This window comes from Bombus impatiens, unplaced genomic scaffold (genome assembly GCF_000188095.3).
Source record: "Bombus impatiens unplaced genomic scaffold, BIMP_2.2 scf_0036, whole genome shotgun sequence".
NCBI lineage: Eukaryota > Metazoa > Arthropoda > Insecta > Hymenoptera > Apidae > Bombus > Bombus impatiens.
Window position 1 is genome coordinate 128,834 of NT_176455.1, and position 21,384 is coordinate 150,217.

The window sequence follows — 21,384 nt, forward strand, 5'->3', positions numbered from 1 at the left end:
AATAACGGTAACAATAATTAATTACATTTATTTGACTTCATTGATTTCTAACGTAAAAAATCTAGGGTACAATTTCATCCAAGATAAAGTTAAGGTCATTTTCTTCCATGATAGATGATATCTTGCAAAGATTATACTTATGCATACATATAAACATGTGCTAACAAAATAAATAGTGCATATGTATGTATTCATATGGATCAATGCACTAAGTTGCAAATAGGTAAATATAGTCATGTATGTCATGTAAGTACCTATATGTATGCGCAGATACATGACGCACGTAAGTACATATGTGTTTCACATATACATATATGGATGCATATGTTCTGAAAAATACATGATTCATACATTATGATATTATACATTGGAGATACTTAAAATTATCGTATAATGCTATTAAAATAATTATGAAGTTATAAATTCCATAACAAATACGTTTATTCGTCAGATGCTGACAAATCGCGAACGGTGTTACGAAATAACAGCCAATCCTGTGTATCTGAATACGGTGCTGCCGCCTATCTTTTACAAAACCAAACTACGTTTCTGAAAAAGCATTAACCGACACATAAGTCTAATACTCGTAGAACGAAGGAGCTTGGTGGAGGTCCTGTATAATAAACCGATTAAATAGCAGGTACATTTCTTTGGTTTTGTCATTAAATAAACATAATAAATTAAATATTCATTTTTTCGTTTATATGCATTGTTTATAAGTAATTCTTTTTGTTGTGAGAAAGGTTATAACAGTTCATGGTGTACAAATTTCTTATATATTACATATCAATGCTACATGCACGCTTGTCGCCATTTTGTTTATTGTGTCTGCTTTTGGAGGGAAACCGGATCTTAATTTATTTTTATTAACTCATTCTTTTTGAAAACTTGATTTTGTAATACAATTTGATATATTTTCAAGCTAACTTGTAGTAATTAAAAGGAATTTGGTATTTTTATAAAAGAGAATTACACGTTAATCTTTTTTCCAGCAGATTTGTAATTTATTTTATTATTTTTTATTTTTTATTCATGATTTATAATGAATACTAATTAGTTTTGTATTACTTCAAGGTGAGCAATGGCGCGTACCAAGCAAACTGCACGTAAGTCAACAGGAGGTAAAGCTCCCAGGAAGCAACTTGCAACTAAAGCTGCACGTAAAAGTGCACCATCTACGGGAGGTGTAAAAAAACCACATCGTTACAGGTAAAAAATGTTCTCTGAAATTTTCACTTGTAATGCTATAATTAATAATGGATTATAATTCTAATTATGCATTTTATTTACTAGGCCTGGTACTGTAGCCCTCAGAGAAATCAGAAGATACCAGAAATCGACTGAGCTATTGATCAGAAAATTACCATTTCAACGTTTAGTTCGTGAAATTGCACAGGATTTCAAGACAGATTTGCGATTCCAGAGTGCTGCAATTGGAGCATTGCAAGAAGCTTCTGAAGCATATTTAGTTGGATTGTTTGAAGACACAAACTTATGTGCAATTCACGCTAAACGCGTTACGATAATGCCTAAAGATATTCAGTTGGCCAGACGAATTCGCGGTGAACGCGCTTAAACTGTTCATATTTCAGATTCTTTAATGTCTTTCTTTTTTCAAATTCATATTGTTTTCATATTTGAATGTTCTTAAAATCAAATTCATTGTAGCTTAGTTTCTTTCTTATAAGCCATTATAATAACTATAAGTAATTACACTGCCAAGTTCTATAAGCTCTGATATGCAGAGATTAAGGATATGTAACCATCATCATATCAAATAGTTTAGCCGAAAACATATATCATTTAAATATAAACGATATACGGAAGGCACAAAGCGGAGTATGTAGCTCATAACAAATAGTAATAGTACTTTGCATAATTCATATTTTATTATTATATATAACAATAAGTAACGTACGCGATACATAAGCAGTATAACAATATGTAGATTTGATATTTTATAGAAAAAGTCAGTTATATTCGCTACCGTATTTACTTCGTGGTTAATACACTTTCTATATACAATTTTCTATATTGATGTTAAGTTAGATCATAGATTAAATTAAATTTATAATATATAATATAGTTATTATGTGGAAGTAAATATACGTAGTAACATTTCACGAAGGAAAGTCAAGTGCTATTGGATTATGTATGAGAAGTGTCATGTTATCTACATGTTGTTAATTGTATTTACATGATTAGGTTATCAAAATTAATTTGCACGTATATACCTCATTTTTATAAATTAACAAATCTATCACCATAAAATTACATGTCATTATTAATTAGGTTATTATTTTAATAATTATAATGATAGTAATAAAAAAACGCAATTCATAACACTAAATTAATGTAAATGATCTATAAAATTTTTTAATAAACTTAACTTTAATTGTTTTCCTGACGAAATGAAATCATTTTTTAAATATATTTTTCCGATTAGAATCAAAATCTATAACTACAATTATTTGTCAAAAAAGTATTTTTTAAAAAAATTTGTTTCACAAAAAATTCGTAAACGTAAATCTTTATTGCTATTGTTATCAATTATCGAATACATGACATTGGTACGATCGGTAATTATAAGGATTACGTCATCAATGTAAATATCATTTTATATTTATATCAGTATTTTATTGTTTTTTGAAACGAATATTAGTATAACATATGTTTTATAAACGTACAATGGGAAATGCAAAAGACATCAGAAATTCATCGATGTATATTATTAATAACAATTAATATCTGATATTGTGTTTATATTTACAAAATATTTTTGGTACAATGGAAGTGTAATTCAGGTCACAATACCACAAAAAATCAAGAAACTTATTAATATAATTGACTTTAGTACAGTTCAATTTCCGCCGTTAAGTTCAATTGACAAAAGCGCCAAAATTCAATAATTTCGCCAGCTCGACATCGCTCTATATCGCTCGATATCACTCGACATTGTTCGAACATTATTTACGTTTAGACACACAATGGCGTCTATTTTTTCCGAACAGAAAACGTAGAAGAAGCTTCCAATGGTCAGAATAATCACACAACGTCCATTCCAAGAACATGCATTTGGAAGAGCAATAAAAAAATTACTATCTTGATAACTAGTCTAATATCAAGATAACGTGTCCTTATACATATCCTCTACAGATTTTCCATATCTTTCTGGAGGTTTCCACGAAATGACTGATTTCATTGTAGCTAGAATTACATGACAAAAGTCGCGAAACGACTCTGTGCCCAGCTCTATAAATTTCAACTCGGTTTTTGCAATCTGTTACAAGGATAACACCTCTTAATACTCTACAATGCTCATGCAAATTTTTCCCTAAAACATAAAACATATTGATTTACTTAATTTGTACAAAGAATAGGATGACAATTATTATTCGTAAAAACGAGGTTGCTGCTGTGAGTAGTATCATGTATATTACAATTGACAGGGTTCTTCACGGTTCGCACTCTAGGCGTAGGAGGCTGAACCAATCGCATGAGTTACACTATGAAGCTCAGCTGCTATCCGACATCCGATTGGATGCAGTGCACCGCGGGCTTACGTGCCTCTCGCAATTTAATTTCTAGGGGGTAGGGACAAGGGAGTCGTGACTTGGGAGAGCGTCCACTGCCATCGAAGTACAAGGAAACGGATAGTGCTAGCTCTCGCTTCTCGTAGAATTTTTCCCTTAGTTGGTATGTAAATCTGTCGAAAATCCATTTTATTTATGATCGTGTGTGATTACCGGTATCGAGGAGTGTATGGACGTAACAACGTGTTTTAAAAAGGTGTGAAAAGTGCTGGGAAACTCGAGTTATTACCTCCGAACGCGACGTACTGTCGTATTGCCTCCATTTTGCAATTGACGTTCCGTGGAGGGAATCGTTTCACGAGCCTTTCTTACAAGCGACGCTTTCAACTCGCCTCGAGTTCACCAGTGTCATTCGTCTCGTTTTATTTCATAGACTGTGATAATGTTTACTATGAAGATGAATAGGAGATTAGGGAAACAGTTGATTGTTAAGATGATACATTTTTCTGATTAGCATGGGTTTCAATCGCGTCGGTGCAAGAAGAACGAAAGTTTGTGCATTGCGCAATGCGCAGCGTTCCTCGGTGCGCGGTTCCTCCGCACGAACAGCAACGGAACGTACCCCCACCCTTTCTACCCCACCATCCTTTTAAGTCCCACTCCGAAAAGTTATAGTTTACTTCAGTTATTATCAAGCGTACCCTTTAACCCTCCAGTTCCCATAGACACCTGCAGGTGCTACTTTTTAGTTATTTTATAACATGTGAATTGATAATTTGTAGATTCTGATGCATTCTAGTGACTTGTTTAGTATCTATTTTAATATTTTAATTTATAATATAATTGCTCTCTAGTAGTCTCAGAAAAGGTGTTTTGTGTTATCACAATGTTAAGGAAAAAATTTGAATCTATATTATTAAGGTCTGTAAGATCACAAACTAAGGTTTGTAAGGTCTATATAATAGTATTTAGTAATATTTTTCTGATGTTTGAATTTTTATATGTATTTGAAATTTAATAGCACCAGGTGTTATCTTTGAGTATTGCGAATATTTTTTCGTTATTCAATATTTCGTCATTACATATGTCAAAATGAACTTGTAAACAATCAATTGTTTTGTATAAAAAAACATAAGAATTAACAGAATTCCCTATATTGCATTACAATCTGAACTATGGGAATTGGAGCGTTGAAATTATTTTTCTCATACTTATATATGATCAATTACAATTTTTTGTTTTGGAAAGATTATACGATTAAAACAGTATTTTCAAAATTTCCATTTAAAAGAAATTTTTATTAATCAAGGTTGTACTGTTTCAGAGTAAACAATGGCACGTACCAAGCAGACGGCTCGTAAATCAACAGGAGGTAAAGCTCCTCGTAAACAATTAGCCACAAAGGCAGCACGTAAGAGCGCACCATCTACTGGTGGAGTAAAAAAACCACATCGATACAGGTACATATTAGATAATATTTTGAGCACATATATAAATACTATGTATAATATATGTATATAATAAACTATAATTTTTAGACCTGGTACAGTAGCTCTTCGAGAAATCAGAAGATATCAAAAATCGACTGAATTGTTGATCAGAAAATTACCTTTCCAAAGATTGGTTCGTGAAATTGCACAGGATTTCAAAACTGATCTACGTTTTCAAAGTGCTGCAATTGGAGCTTTACAGGAAGCATCGGAAGCATACTTGGTTGGTTTATTTGAAGACACAAATTTGTGCGCTATCCACGCGAAACGTGTTACAATCATGCCCAAGGATATTCAGCTGGCTCGACGAATTCGCGGCGAGCGTGCTTAAACAATATGTAATTCCCATACATACCATTTACTACTATTATTATTATCATTCGTAACAGTTGTGAATGAAACATTTTCATTCCAAACTACATATTATGTTGTACTCCATAACAGTGTACAAGTTATGACATGATCATCCTTTATAGTATGTATCTAAACTTCAGATTTCTGGAAAACTAGATACAAAGATTGGTATAATCTGTTTTTGATATGTAGGTAGTTCTCATCCTTTGGTATTACTGTACAAACGTAGAAAGTATGTTATTTCTTCGAGAAGTTATCAGCTACAAATCCTTTAATTTCATTCACATCTTTTTTGTCATTTTGCACTTTACAATGTAAGAATACTTATAAAAAGAGCGATAAAAAAAGTCTAAACCGGAAGGTAAATGATCGTGATAAAAGACAAGTGAAATTGTTAATTCTTCTAAAAGTACTCTTAAGATTGAGTAAGATCGAAAATGTTTAGTTTCTCATTACAGTTTTATTATATTCGTCATCATTATCATTATTGATAAAATACTTAGTGAAATATGCATTAGAGAGTAAGGCAGTTTCTTTGTAGGAATTCAATGTAGTGTTTACCATTCTAGAACTCTGGTTGTATGAAAATTACATAAGGTATTTCAATCAGTCAACTATTCATTGTTCGTGTAAAGATAAACGTTTCATAAATAAATCTTCAAAATAATACTAACTTACCTTTTTTTATCTTGTTAAGAAATATGCACTGTTACTTAAGATAGATTAGGTTCTAGGAACATTAATCCTACATCAATTGAGAGATAGTTTACAATATTTTTATTTTACAAATATTTCATTTTATACTTTTACAAATTTATATTACAAATATTGCGTAATTTGTTACAATTCGAAAATTCAGTTCCCAGTTAATTAGCGCAAATTGGTAATATTTGTTGTATTTGAATATAATATTCCATTTCTCAATTTTTATTTTATATATTAAGCGAAACCTACAAATTAATAATTTTCGATTCACCCGATAATATAATCGAATGCGTTAAATTTTTAGTTGTATTAGTATGATTCTACTTCATACAAATATCTCAGAACTTGAAGCTATTTATAATTATACAGTGGCTTAAAGCACATAATTATACAGAAATAAATAATTAAATAGCTTTTACACATTTTAAAGTATAAAATTGAATTATTTTACGACATAAGAGGATATCTTTTTGTTATTAAAAAATAGACATATGTATATAAGTACCTAAATATATATATATATATAAATATCTAACTTCCATAAAAGCTAAATTTTGCACTAGTGTTACAATATCATTTCTAACATAGCTGAAGTTTTAATTGTGCTAGAAACTATACATTCAAAACTGGAGCTCACAAATTGTTTATTTAAAGGAAGATACTTAGGCAAAATTTGATTGCTAGTCATTTTTCAGATAAAATTTTATAAATATACTTCTTTTTTCAATAACTAGAACATTATTTTTATGATAAGAAACAGATTACATTTAAGAAAGTTGCATAATTGGAAAATTTAAATATTTTCATAAAAAACACATATTCAAACATAAGTTGAAGGCATTGGTAAGATACGAATATGTAAACATAATAATATAAAATACATAATAACAAAAATAATGGATCTCCTAAAAATACACAATATACAGAATAGGTAGTTTTTTCTGGTTACTGTTATAATGAAATGTTAGTAATTCTGACAAAAAGAATTTTTCAAACTAAAATTTCTTGTGAAGTAATAAAGAAACAAATATAAATTTTACGATATAATAATCTTTTGATAAAAATCTTTTCCAAATTGCAAAATTTTATCTGAAAGATAACTGGTGTTCTCCCTTAATATTATTTGTGAATATCTACACAATGTAATGGTAATAATTATCTAGAATTATCACTTATCACAATGATGAATTTTATTAAATTATGATATTAATACTTACAATCTCGAATGTTTATTTACGAATTTCCTCCATAAAATATTACCAAGTATACTTCTGAACCGTGATGAAAAAGAGACAAGTAATCCTCAAAAATTGCAAACTTCATGTAAAAGGCAATTAAATAATTAAATTAAATAGTTTTCTTTGTATCTTATAGAAATTTGTAATAAATTAATGAGTGAGATTTTTTTTAATTAAAATAACACGAATTAGTAGTCATACGAATATAATGCATAAATTTATTATTGGAATATTATCCGTTGTTTATAATCGAATGTGGTTGCTGTTGCCAGAGGCAAAACCTCGAACTTGCCGTCTAGTCCTAATTACAAAAAATCCAATATGCTTTCGTTATCTCTTTACGGTTGGAAACATTGTTTATAAACATTTAAGTGTAATAAACAAATATGTTTATTTAAACCAGCATTTCCCAATCTTATTCTAAAAGTATTTCATGCAATATAATACTTAGATACTTCAGAAATGTTTCTTTTTTGTTTTAAATTGCTTATGTCTTATCTAACATTCTTTGATTATTTTGTTTAATAAATTAAATTATACACAACTAATGGTGAGAGAAGAAGCGGAGCAAATGATTGAGAAATGCTGCATATGAATAGAATGCCGTTTATGAATAGTGCATAAACTGTACAACATGCGTATGAAAGGTACCTTGAATAATAATTCAATGAGGCTCGCTTTCTTTTTTTCAAAATGTGTGTTCAAGATGTGTCTTATTTACATTAAATATTTGATGTTAATACATAACTTGAATGAAACAAAGACGAGATGTAAGTTCTATATTGTGTAGATTTAATATAATGTAAGCAGTTTGATATAAAAAATATTCTGGTCAATTTTATTGTATACAATTTGTGAACATTACTGACAAGAAATACAAGAAAATGATACACAAATATCATGCAGGGCAACATGTTATGAATGCAAAAAAGTTTGTTAATTAATATTTCTTTGTTTTACATTACAGAGAATAAATTATAGACATCAATTTAAAAGCTGAATTTTCAAAGAGTATTATTCCAATTCAACATTAAAATTTTAGTAGATTTTAGAGCCATGAATTTTTTACATATCACACAATTTTTTTACTAACACTTTTTCAGAAACAAGATATTTTAGTAACAAATTAGTCATTATAATTGATGTTACATACTTTACATCAGTTCGTCTTATAATCTACAAAAATGTTTTAATTTCATTGCACAAATCGTTACTTTTAAGAAGTATATACAGTTACTATATACAACTATATATATACTATGGAATATTTAAGTTTTTTAACTTATTTCCATGTTGGTGATATATAAAATTCAGTAATTACTTCTATTAAAATCTAGTAGCTTTTGAAAAGATTTTTTTTTGAAAGAACTTAATAATATCAGGGATACTTAAATTACGTTTATTTTATAATGTATGAAAAAATTAAAAATAGAAGATCATTACTAAAACTCACATTCATTTCAATTTACAAAGATAGACTTTAATTTTGGAAGCTAAATTCTGTAATGCAATTAATTCGAAAATCTTGGTCTTTAAAAATTATTTTTGGTATATCTATAACATGTATGTATACAATAGTAAGTGCTTCTATTAGTCTTACATATCATACAAATATTCTACATACATTTAGTACGTATGTGGAACTATTTGAAATAGACATTAATTTGATTAAAGATCTTAATAACCATGTTAAAATTTTTCATAATTTGTTATAAAAAAAATACAGGATTAAATAAAGAAGCATACTTTAAATTAACTTAATGTATTTTACAAATACATTACATGTACTTTAAAATACTCTAAAATTACTTGAAGCTTTTTTTTTAAATCTGATTATTAAGATCTCAACAGATTACAATAAAAGTATATTGTACTTTTTAAATCACAAAGGAAAGCTAGACAGTTAATTGTAAGCCTGTTATATTAGACATACATTTAAATTAACATATAATAAACGATAATGTTGAGTTATGGAATCAGAAAGAATTATTAAATGATATTAAAGGAAATGAAATTAATATGAAAGCTCTTGAAATTTAGCTTACTTTCTAATATCATATTCATTAATTTTGATCGCTTTATCTGAGGATATTACTAACAACTAGACATACAGAACGATTTACACATACAGACATAAAAACAACAAGATGCTCCATTTTAATTAATAGCATAAGCAATAAAACGAGCTGTTCGAAGTGTGATGCAGTCTTCTTAATAATTTGAACATTTATAACAACTAAAAAGCTACAGAATTGGGATCATGAAAAGCTATCATTATCTATAAATTCGTAAATTAAATGTTCACAAGAAGCACTACGTAACTAAAAGTAGATATAAAGCTAATAATAAGTACAGTTGATTTAGTACGACTATCATGTATCATTTTAAACAATATCATCTTAAATCCCCTCATTAAAGAAAATATTCGTACAAAACACTTATTAATTTTTTTCAACATTCATTCTCGGATGTTTGATACATGATATTTCTTGCTTTGAATACACGCAGTGCATAACATTATAAAAACAATGACGTTTTAAAATTATAATATTGTTCTAATGTTACCTGTAAAGATCACGAACGGCTTGATCCTCTCGAGATGGATTTTGACATGTATTTAACTTATTCTCCAACGCCTAAATGATCAAACATTTGTTGTTAAATGAAATATTATCATTCTTCTTAAAAATATCGTTATTTACCCTTATTCAAAATATTAAGGGCTTTTTAGAGTTGGTGATACTAGTTACATGGGAGACAATTAAAGCAGGAAGCAAGGAACCGTGTGTGATGTGTACAGAAAAAACATAATAGAAAGCAAAAGAAATCAAATAAAGACCTGTACACACAAAACTTGATCAGCACTTGGTTGATCTAGGTTGTTGCCGTATACAATGAGTAGGTATGTGAACCTGGACGGATGGTAAATCAGTAGGTGTAGTGGAAATTGTTTTTTTCCCACCCGGACAAGTGCACTTTACCCTTCTACAGTCCATGCAGATCCACCTGTCAAGCTACCAAAACACCAGCTACATCACACTACCAGTATCATCAACTGATGATTAAAAAATCTTATAAGTATTTCATATAAAATAAATCTGGTGCTTAGACAAAATCAAAAGGGAAATAAACCATACAAATTAAAACAGTTGCCAGTGCAAAACACAATATTTACGGCAACTAAAATATAATGTTTAAAACTCAAAGATACACAAGCCATGCTTTAAGCTATTCTTGTACATCAAAAACGCTTTTGAAACAAAAGCACTGTAATATATATATAGAAAATAATGACTATACTTACACCAACTTTTCTCATAAGGTCACCAATCATATTCATTGCTAATATTCTTGTGCATGGTGCCAGTGGCGAATTCACATTATTATTATTATTATTATTATTATTGTTGTTTCCAGTTACACCACCTACAACTCTGTTTCCAACTAATTGCAAACAGGAAAAAAGATACAAATTACTACAGACACTCACTGATAAGATATCAAAATAAGAAGTAAAGATACTATACTATGATAATTCAGTACAAAAAAAAGTATGTATTTGAAGTATAATATTTAAAAACTAAAATAAAGAACAAGTTTGTTAAAATAATTTTTATTTCATTGATAACAATATCATATATATAGATATATATACAGAAAGATGAAATTAATTAAAGCATATAAAGATATATTAATCAAGCACAAATGTTAGACCAATCTTTTGTTTAGTCAACCTTAAATACCGATAAATAAGCAAATTCAGTTATCATAAAAGAAAAAAATGTTAAGTGGTTACAAAAAATATACATTACATTAAAAAGTTAATTAGATTAAAATTTTTTGTCTGTTATCCATTTAACGTGTTAGAGATAAGTACTATTTTTGCTGATTATTATCCTTAATAATGATAAGGATCAGCTTTTAGGCCCAAAGCAAAACATGCGCTTAGTTTTACGAAGAGTATTATGGATCTTACTTTTTAATGGCGAAGTTGCTGTATTATTTGGAGGTATAGATTGTGGTACTATTGGGCTACTAGGCGACATATGTGTTTCCAATTCGACTTGAAGTTTATTACTATCAACATGATTACGAACTCTATCAGCTGACTTATCATTGTCTGGTTGATGCCTTTCTTGAACTTGAATTTCCTGTTTTAAATCTGTAATGAATGAATTATTAGAAACGATTTAATCATCAATTATCCAAATAAATTAGTTATTCGACCTCTAATTTCATCCATTAATCTCTGTACTATAACTTTCAGAGCTTCCTTTTCGTCAAGTTCTGATTCTAACAAAGCATTCTTTTCAATGGCAGAATTAAGTTTGGCTTCTATCTCCTCCTCTGTTACCCTATTTATTCTACAAAATTAAGATGAGTAGAATACATATTATATTAAATATTCTACATTTACTTAGCAGATGTAAAAATAACAATCTAATTTTCAAATACCTATGAGCTCTTTCCAAGTCGTCATTTTTTTGTTCTAATTCCCTTATGTATTTTAATAAATGGTCATGTTGAGTCTGTAAGTCCTGAGCTTTCCCTTGAAACATTGCACAGTCTGCTGTTTGTTGATCTAATCTTGTTCTTAATTGTTCAACTTCAGTGGCTAGTCTTGTGTTTCGTTGTCGTAATTCCCTGTTATTCTTTTCTGCTTGTTCTAAGGATGCTTCCAGTTCTTTCTCTAAGAGCTGTGAATTTTCTTGAAATTCCTCCAACTCTCTTTCTATATCCTCTTTCCTGTAATATTACAATAAGATTTATTAAATGTATTGACCAAAGACTAACTACGAGACTAATTTTTTTATAAAATTAATATTTATGAAGAAGCATTTGTGAAGAAGCATACGAGTCTCTGAGAAGTCAAACTAATTTATTGTTTATTAATTTCTTAATAACTGTTTAACTTTTAAAAAACAAATTATTGATCTTCATAAATTTATTTGTTCTAAAAGTAACATAAATAATAGTGAATTGTAAGGTAAATTGTAAAAAACGATATTTGTAACCATTACTTTTTTATACTTTTAAATCCATGGAGTTTTAAATGTATCTTCTGAACAACTCATCATATATAATACATATATACATACATACACATATAATTTTATTCTATAGTTTTCAATGAATATATAATAATACACTGCATTTTTAATACACAGAAATGTAAAAATAATTTACCTTCTATGTATCTGGTGAGCAAGTTCCATCCAATATTGAACTTCATCATCTTTAGACACAAACTGTGGTGGATCAATGTCCATCATTTTAACAATATTCTGATTTTGTCCAATATCTTAATTAACCTTGAATGTTAAACACAGCTCTAAATTCTTCTATTTCATTAATGAGACGATAGCATCCTATACAATAAAACAAATTTACATTACACATACATAGGCTTAAAATACCAAAAATCCATATACAAAAAATATTACAGTCAAAAATACAAATCACAAAATAAATTAAACTTTTGAATAACGTACAAGAATTACAGTGACAATGTCGGTGAAAGTTGCATTCGCTCGAGAAAAAATATTTTATTACTACGCGTATCTTACGTATCTACACACTTCGAACGCGATGTCAAACTAACCTATTATTACCAAGTAGATAACGATCACGAGACGATAAAGAACAGCTATATGCAATTCTACGACGCGCATAATAATCAAAAAAGAGTTCAGAAGATTAAACAGCGAGTCGTGTTACGCATAATAAGAACGAGATTGAAATTAATGCGTGAGAAATGGAAAATCGTGTAGGGACACTTACGTGTATCGTTGGGAGAGGGATAAGGCGAATGAAAATGGTCCAGTCCAGTGTAAATAAAGCTGTGATGCGATCGAATTGAATCTAGTGAACGAGATATTCTCTAAGAAACTAAATGAAAAAATGTACAACCATCGATGATGTGTAGGCGCATTAAATGAAGTTGTCTCAAGATGCATACATATAAATACGGGGACCTTGAGAAAGCGTTTAGCAGGTGAAATGTAGAGTGTATGCCGCGTGTGACACAAATGTCATTACCACATTATGACTCACTAAGTCGAGATGATAAGGTAGAGAGAAATAATAATTGATCTTGTCACGGTTCTTCGTTGTTCACTGTGAATAGATCGTGTCAGAATCATTTGATAGATCGATCGTTGATCGATCATTAACACTTTAGTCACCATTTACATTTACAACTGAATTTATAGTTCCATTATCTATTTATATTTATGACCGAATTTGTGTTTCCAGTGAATCGGAAATTTCGTAAGTGAAGAAAACGTGGAAAAGTTTACATTGACAATCGCAACATAGAGATAGTAGATAGAAAAAGAAACAATTGTGGTTGTGTATCTACTTTCCACCACGGATTCGATGCGTTCGATTCGTTCGATCACATTCACACGACTACGACGTAGCGAGGTGGCGTTCGCGAGGTAACAGGTTACAAGATACGAATGTATTCGATATAGTGGCGCTGAAAAAATACAGAGTGGCAGTTTTTAAAAAAAGTGGTATGTTTTAAATCCAAAATGAGATAAAAAGAAAATTTGAAGTTAATATTTTGTAAAAAAGATTGGTAAAGAAGAATAGAAATAAAAGAATGAGGAGAAACTCGCTGTACCTATTCTAAAGGTTCTATTTTTGTCTAATATTAAAGTTTACGAAATCTAAAGTCACATATAAAAACTTGACTAGCGCAAATATGATTATTTCAGAATTTAACAAGTAACCGTGGTAATTAGATATTCGAGATGCTAATGACAATGATCCTAGGTTCAATAACGAATCCGCGGTCAGCGGGATAACAAAATGCGCTTTTCCCAAAGCCCAAGTTGTACTCAACTTGCTTGTCTACGGTACAAGTATTATTAAACCAACTCTTTGTTAAAACGTAGAATGTTCACTGAGCGTAAAGACACTATGTAGCGTCCACATTAGAGGAAGACGATTAGAGAAGGATGCTAGCCGCCCTTGAGGGAAAATTTGCTGGCGGGAAGTGTGACACGTCAATAACCTTAAGGACCCACCATAAACTTAAACTTTTAGTTTATTAATTCTGTAAGTGTTATTGGTTTATGGACGGTCCTTGAAATAGTCCTTAGGTTTATTATACGTTCGTACAAATTACGAGGAAAAGGCGGGTATTTACCTAACGGGAAAGGGCACACCCACACCGAGCTTTCCTTCGTAATAATACGAGAACATCTCGGGACTGAAATTACAAACTCTCATCAGTCAACATCTCTCAGATCAGTCGCGCAAACTATGCTTATAAAGTTGTATTATTTAATAAAGTTCGATAGAAAAGAAATATAAAGTTGTGCTACGGCTCAACCTTCGTGTCTTTAAAACCTAAGCCTTAATTTTATGTGACAGGCGATTGGTTGTCGCCTGGAGTCCAAGCTCATTATCACAAATCTCGAACAAATACAATCGGATTGAATGACGACAATTGCCTAATGACGGCTATTAACAGTATAAATAATAATATAATACTATTTTAAAAGAAAATTTGTAACAATTAGTTCAAAGATCATTAACCGTAATGGGAAGGGGGAAACAGTTAGCGCTGCTTATTTAAAATAATAATTTATTCTGTTTCATCAAATTTTCATCAAATTATACGAATTTCTCGTCAAAGACAAGAAAACAAAAAACGTCCCGCATATTGTTTCATATATTTTGTTTCATATACGTTATACACTTGTATATATTTTATATACAAAATAAATGTTATACATATACATACATACAATAAATATTTTATAAAATACATTGTTGGTATTATATTACCATGTAGAAATTAAATGTAAAAGAATAAATTAAAGTTTATATAAATAGTTTATAAGGATCAGTTAACAAATATATTGTATTACACGCTTATAGCATTAGTTAGGTAAGATAGATTAATAGTCGCGAAAATATTATTAAATTTTAACTTTTATATAGTATGTATATTATAAAAAGAATTTAATACACGTTCAATGAAAGTTAATCAAGTGATTAATTATTTAATAGTCTGCTCAGCATTTCTAGAACTACCAATTCTTAAAAAATAGCCTTAAATTAGTTGTAAGTTTGAACAATTCATCTGCCCCAGTCTCACACTATTTATCTCTTCTATTGTCGTTCATATCGTCCGTCCTTGTTGCACACTGTCACTCATTCTTTCTACTATTGTCTGTATCGTCTGTCTTTGTTGCAAACTGTCCATCTTTCTTTCCATTGTTGTTTCCATCATCTGTCCTTGTCGCACATTGATGTCTTCCTTGTTCCACTCACGCCCTACTCTGTCCTTCTTGCACACTGATGCTTTCTTTGTCTACACCAATCTATGTGCCCCATCTAGCGGTAGGAACCGTAACTTGGTGTATTCAGCAGTAGATGGCGATATATTAGACGTTCGTAGACAAGAAAAGCATTATTCTGCGACAAGGACAGAGTAAGGCCCAAGTGGAATAAGGAAAGCATCAATGTGTGACGAGGATAGATGAAATGAACGATAGTAGGAGAGATAGACAATGTAAGACTAGGACAGATGAATTATTCAAACTTACAACTAATCTAATCTTAAACAGGTATAATAGGTTGCGTTACAGTCCCTCGTACGACACTCCTCATTAAAGGATTGGTATCGGTAATTTTAGAAATACTGTGCGGGCTGTTAATTAATTAATTACTTGATTAACTTTTATTGAACGTTTATGAAGATCTTTTTATAATATACCAGTAACAAGAGTATTGCGATTCTACAATATTTTCGCGATTACTAGCTTTTCTAATTTTCCAGTAATTAACAAACAAATATCTCATAAACGTTATGCACAAACATATTGCTATTAATTGTGTTGCAATAATGTTAGTTGTATATAATCGACGGCAGCTTTAAAGATGCAAATTATCTGTATTATGTCATCAGATTTATTAACAAATTCATTAATTAAAGTTGGGAAGACTTATAAATCTTTTTCTTTTCTTGTACAGAGAGGAAAACGCAGCTGAATTAATTAAAAAGTTTTAAAGGAACTAGAAATCACTTACATTATAAAAGATAAGGTCATTTTCTTCTTATTTTCAAGGAAAGTTGTTAAGTTTTACCTATCATATGTCTGAAAAAGGATAGTTATTAACTATATAATAATAGTATAAGTAATAGTATAACACTATTTTAAAAGATATCGTTTAATAATTAGTTTAGGTATCGTTAACTAAAATGGAAAAAGAAAAGCGGTAAGAGCTGTTGATTTAGAACAATAATTTATTTTGCAGAGAACTAACTTATCGACTAACTAAGCCTAGTGGACAGATTATTGTATTTGCTGCCTTTAAATAATAATTGCAGCTTATAATATCGATCAAAGTCAGTTAAACAATAGTTAATTGTTAAAAATTAAACAAAATTAGAACATGGAAAAGAAAATGAAAATGATGATAAACAATGTACTCAGTATAATACATTAGTTATATATTGTTATAAGTATTCTCGAATTCTATACGTCAAGTATTCCAAGGCTGCAGAAATAATGTCAATAATTTTTGGTTCCCAAAAGTTTAACCTTAAGAACAATAGTGAAATGTAGATATAAACACTTTGGTGGTTTTCATTCATTTAATATGATTGAAGTTAGGCATTAGCATGATACAACTTGAAGAACTGTAAGATAGTGACATCAGATATTTCTGAAATAAAGATTTCTTTCCCTATGTTCATTATTTCAAAATCTTATTTCTTTATCTATTACTTTCATTGTTTAGCAATATGATACGTAATTAATTGAGATAAAATATTTGACAATAATTTTGTTTAAAATGAAGCATATATTCTCTTTCTCTTATCCAGTTTCGAATTTGGTACTGTAATCGATTTCTGTCAACTCGAACGTTTGTACGTCAGAAATTTTCAAAGATAAAATATGTTGAATAATTTTCTGTCACATTTGTGATGACAACGTATTAAAGTTTGAAAAATAGATTCAGTATGTCTTGTAATATTTGTCAAACGAAATTTTCCTTCTTCACAAGAGAAGTAAGTTATCATTTTTGTTAATAGAATCGCTTGCAATTTATAGGTTAAGTTGTACCATATCATCACATCATTTCTTGCACATAGCTTTTTTAGTTAGTTTAATCTGATTATCAGAAATTAGAATAGCTTTTAACTTTTCTTTCCATTATGTTTCATTGTTCTGATATTACTTAGGTTGCTTGCCCCGGCTGTGGTTTTTCATGTTGCAGTAAGTGCCTCAAATATAAATGTAATATTCCAGATAAAGGGGTGAAAAAGGTCTGTGGACGTTGCTTTAATAAATATAATTTTACAAGTACCTCAAGCTTTAATAATAATATCGAAATGAATGGCCACGAAGAACCAATGGCTCCAGTGGACATTACAAAAAAGTAATATGTTCTTCAAAGATAAGCATGAAAATATTTGTAATTACAGTTACTATAGAAAACTTTTATGTATATATTACATATGTTTGATAAAACATTTTAAAATTCTATTATAATTGTAACAATACTTTTGTGAATAATTATAAGTAAAACAATGTAATATGCTTGATTCATATAGACTGGACTTGTTGGAGAACCCTGTGAAGCCTCCTATTGTAATGTACAAACATACAAATCATTGGGATAGATTTAAAACTGGGTTAGAACCAGCTGATCAAGAGATAGTTGAAAGATTAAGAAAATTGAAGGAGGAAGACAAAACTACAGCTTTAAGTGTAGATGAAATAAAACGGAGATTAGCATTGCTAAAGGATGAAGACCCAGATGTTAGGCAGCATAGAATAAATGTACGTTAATATGTAATAAAAGAATACCATAAAATTATTGTGTTCTAAGTATGATCGAAACAAATGTATTATTCTTTGTAGATGCAGCAAGTAGATACCAGAACAGACCAACAGAAAACAGACGATTTAATACAGGAATATTTGAATCAATTGGAACTATCCTCGGGCAGCGATTCGGTTAGCGAAATTCAAGCGAGGCTAAGATCACTACAAGGCATTAGTGAAAAACCTATAGAAGTATAAAATCAATAATAAGCAATAAGTTTGTACGATGAACAATAGTATAAGCAAATTTCTGTTGTTTTAGCATTCAGCTAATGATGACAATGATGATGAGAAACACGTAACAAAGAAATTAATTGGGAAAGCTTTGGCAGAAGCAGAATTGGAGAAAAAATATGAGAAAGACCTAGAAGAGGATGAATTGGAAGAAATGGAACTTGAGGTATGTGAAACTGATTTTTATGGATAAATATGTACATACAGTGTTCTGATTAAAATTTAACAAACAGGAGGCAAAACATACTGATGACGAAGATGAAAAACCTAGCTGCGTAATGTGTGAACAAACTAAAGATCTACAGCGGTGTTTAGGTTGTCACGGCGATCTATATTGTCCTGTATGCTTTGAAGATAATCACGATGATTTGGAGTTGAAAATGCACAAAAGAGAACCAGCAACAAGACGCAATCAATTTTAAATGGGATAGTTAGAAACTTTAGAGAAACGCTTCGCAATGATTCACGTACAGTTTCATTGCTAAAAACACTTTCTGTATAATTTTTACAAACAATACTTATAACCAGCATCGTCACCTGCGATTTTGATAACGGAATACTGTCATTTAAATAGAAGCATTCCTCGCAAAGTACACTTACACATAAAATAAATAATACATAATTATAGTAAGCTGTAAGTTTAAAGCCAAGATTGTGATTGTATTAATGCGTGTCATTAAAAATTATTGTTGCATTACATCTACTTTCATAGTAAATAATTTTGTAACAATCTCAGTTTGACAGATTTGATAACAGATATTCACGCTTTTGCTAAAAAACAAATTAATCTTCAAGAACAACAAATTATTTGTTTATATAGCGAACTCTTCCTTTATTAATTTCACCACAAACAAAGTTGTTGAGCAAATAAATACATGGACTTCAATTAGATTTATAGCTTGCTGTCGATATTTAAATTCATTAATTCTCAATATTATACATATTAATCGATCTCTCGATGTTTAAAAATGTTTGAACTTTCTATATAGGATAGTGATTCATTCTAGATTGGAATTTGTTTCAGTAGCTTGTTACAATTCTTTCTGCTTATTCTAAGAATATTATCTTTTTGGTTTAAATGCCAAAGTGAACTCACCGATCCAGACTAGATGTCAGTAAAGACGCTTACTGACATCCTCACGGGGATTTCCCGAAGGTGGTCTGTGTCGCGGCGCAAAAACTTTCTTTTCTCAAAGTCTAAGCAGGCCTGCTATTTTTAGATGACATGTACGCATCTATCGTGCCAAGATTTCAACCACGTTCGGTTACTAACGAAGAAACCATTTGTTCTTCTTTCCGTCCAGTTTGTTTAACAGTGTAATCTATCTTTAAATATTTTTTCTTCTTTAAATTCTTATTATTTAAAAATTGTCATGAATAATTAATTAAAACGGCTTGATATTTTTAAGTCAAATAAACTTAATTGTATAATTGTAAGAAATTGATATGAACAATGTTTTTTAAAATTTATATATGTATGCAGCTTTATGAAAATTGGTAATTTTTTGCTATTTGTAATTCATGCTTTTTTTCTATAGTATTGAATACTTCATTCTATTAAAAATAAAAAATGATTTAAAGTATATACCGAGTCTTTCTATATATTATTTTATATTATCTTTTTAAGTGTACTGAAGAATTTTAATAAAAATAAGAGGAAATCATTAAAGTGATCGTTATTTTTTATTCACTTCATACTTAAACATGGATTTAATAAAGCGACAAATTTGAAAATCCATCTGCGCCATTTCTTAACAAATGAAAAATAATCTAACCTATAATTTTAAATTTCCTGAGTAGTAAAAAAGCTGTCTCATTTTTTATAACTTCCCTTATTATTTCTTTTATGATTCTTGCAATTATAAAAAGTATTATGTACCAATTTTTCCTGAACAATTTCCCTTTTAAGCTTGCGGCTAATATTTTGCTTATGGTTACAATATTTTAAGGAAATTTTACAACTTCAAACAATTCTCAGGAATTTGGCAATGAAAAAGCGTATACATGTAGCGGATGTTGTTGTTAGCAGGTCGTTGGTACCCAGTACTTTCGCTACAAAAGCTGCGTTCTTCGAAAAAAATATCTCATTTTAAATAATGTTTTACCTTTGGTTAGGTTGAACATATATATTCACATTTTTCAGACATATCGTCATTTTTATATGAGTTTTGTGAATATGTACATATACAGATGGTAAATGACTTCTTTTTATGTAAGAGACAATACGGATTCTTCAATTTAGAATTTCTTTGTCGTCGATTTGGTAGTCCAAGTGAACTTTGCCCCCATATAGTAGCAAAAATAGGATTAAAAGCATTTCAAGTATTCCCAAAATTTTTCGAAAATGATCTTTTACGTAGTGAAATTTTTGCTTCGGTTTATTACACTGGGAACAAGCCAAACTCTGTTCCGAATTCGATATTTACCAGTTCTCTTGCAAAACTTTTAGCAAAATCATTTTACAAATCAATATTGTCAACCTACATTTACATTTTAGTTTTTGTTCATTATATTTCTAATTTTTCTCATTAATTCTATCATTTCGTTTGTATTTAATTATTACAATATTAAATATTTTGTTTGATAACTAAATGATTTATTCGTATTGTAATAAAAAATTTTCTAAAATCATTTTATACAAACTTTTATAGAAAAACTGGTTTTTCTTTCTTTTTTTAATGGTAGAAGTCCATTTTTTCTTGTACTGAGATACATAATACATATTTAAATATTTCTAAAAGCAAAGTTATAAAAATTGCATTTGCAATACAAAAGTTAATGTTATCAATGATATTCTTACTTATAGTAAGTACTACTGTAGATAGTAAGTATTAGGTATTAAGTATTTTTTACTTGTAATTGCTTGTAATAATCTATTATACATGTATACATTAAATCTAAAACCATTTATGCAATTTTTTTTTTAAGCAATATATCTTTAATAATTTTTGGAGATACTAATATGTCTAACTATATA

The 21,384-nt window shown here is 29.5% G+C and overlaps 4 protein-coding genes across 12 annotated transcripts; 3 read left to right on the forward strand and 1 right to left on the reverse strand.

Annotated features, from left to right (window-relative positions):
• Positions 1-495: 495 nt before the first annotated feature.
• On the forward strand, positions 496-2,271 carry LOC100741489 (histone H3.3A). The gene is made up of 3 exons (XM_012388590.3): positions 496-640; positions 1,076-1,209; positions 1,294-2,271. The coding sequence occupies exons 2-3, from the start codon at positions 1,082-1,084 to the stop codon at positions 1,574-1,576; spliced, it is 411 nt and encodes a 136-aa protein (XP_012244013.1). The 5' UTR covers positions 496-640; positions 1,076-1,081; the 3' UTR covers positions 1,577-2,271.
• A 1,253-nt stretch (positions 2,272-3,524) lies between these two features.
• On the forward strand, positions 3,525-6,050 carry LOC100742206 (histone H3.3A). 4 transcript variants are annotated; one of them, XM_003485108.3, is made up of 3 exons: positions 3,525-3,696; positions 4,858-4,993; positions 5,072-6,050. In XM_003485108.3, exons 2-3 carry the CDS (start codon positions 4,866-4,868, stop codon positions 5,352-5,354), a joined length of 411 nt encoding a protein of 136 aa, XP_003485156.1. In that variant the 5' UTR covers positions 3,525-3,696; positions 4,858-4,865; the 3' UTR covers positions 5,355-6,050. The 4 variants fall into 4 exon arrangements, with proteins under 4 accessions (XP_003485156.1, XP_024225371.1, XP_012244001.1 ...); XM_024369603.2 differs by lacking the exon at positions 3,525-3,696 and adding an exon at positions 3,909-4,042; XM_012388578.3 differs by lacking the exon at positions 3,525-3,696 and adding an exon at positions 4,146-4,268.
• A 1,197-nt stretch (positions 6,051-7,247) lies between these two features.
• On the reverse strand, positions 7,248-13,738 carry LOC100740323 (nuclear distribution protein nudE-like 1). Of its 6 annotated transcripts, none has more exons than XR_004462328.1 (9): positions 13,360-13,738; positions 12,508-12,689; positions 11,776-12,066; positions 11,548-11,684; positions 11,297-11,482; positions 10,625-10,764; positions 10,160-10,334; positions 9,886-9,956; positions 7,563-7,621 (listed from the first exon to the last, which is right to left on the reverse strand). XR_004462328.1 is itself a non-coding variant. In XM_012388550.3 (8 exons), the coding sequence occupies exons 2-8, from the start codon at positions 12,591-12,593 to the stop codon at positions 7,564-7,566; spliced, it is 969 nt and encodes a 322-aa protein (XP_012243973.1). In that variant the 5' UTR covers positions 12,594-12,689; positions 13,102-13,728; the 3' UTR covers positions 7,248-7,563. The 6 variants fall into 6 exon arrangements, 1 of the variants encoding a protein (XP_012243973.1); XR_004462327.1 differs by having other exon boundaries at positions 13,296-13,735; XR_004462330.1 differs by having other exon boundaries at positions 13,375-13,731.
• A 3,076-nt stretch (positions 13,739-16,814) lies between these two features.
• Positions 16,815-19,671, forward strand: LOC100745117 (abscission/NoCut checkpoint regulator). Its single transcript, XM_003485131.4, has 6 exons — positions 16,815-17,353; positions 17,528-17,724; positions 17,900-18,128; positions 18,210-18,365; positions 18,436-18,573; positions 18,641-19,671. Exons 1-6 carry the CDS (start codon positions 17,306-17,308, stop codon positions 18,827-18,829), a joined length of 957 nt encoding a protein of 318 aa, XP_003485179.1. The 5' UTR covers positions 16,815-17,305; the 3' UTR covers positions 18,830-19,671.
• Positions 19,672-21,384: the final 1,713 nt, after the last annotated feature.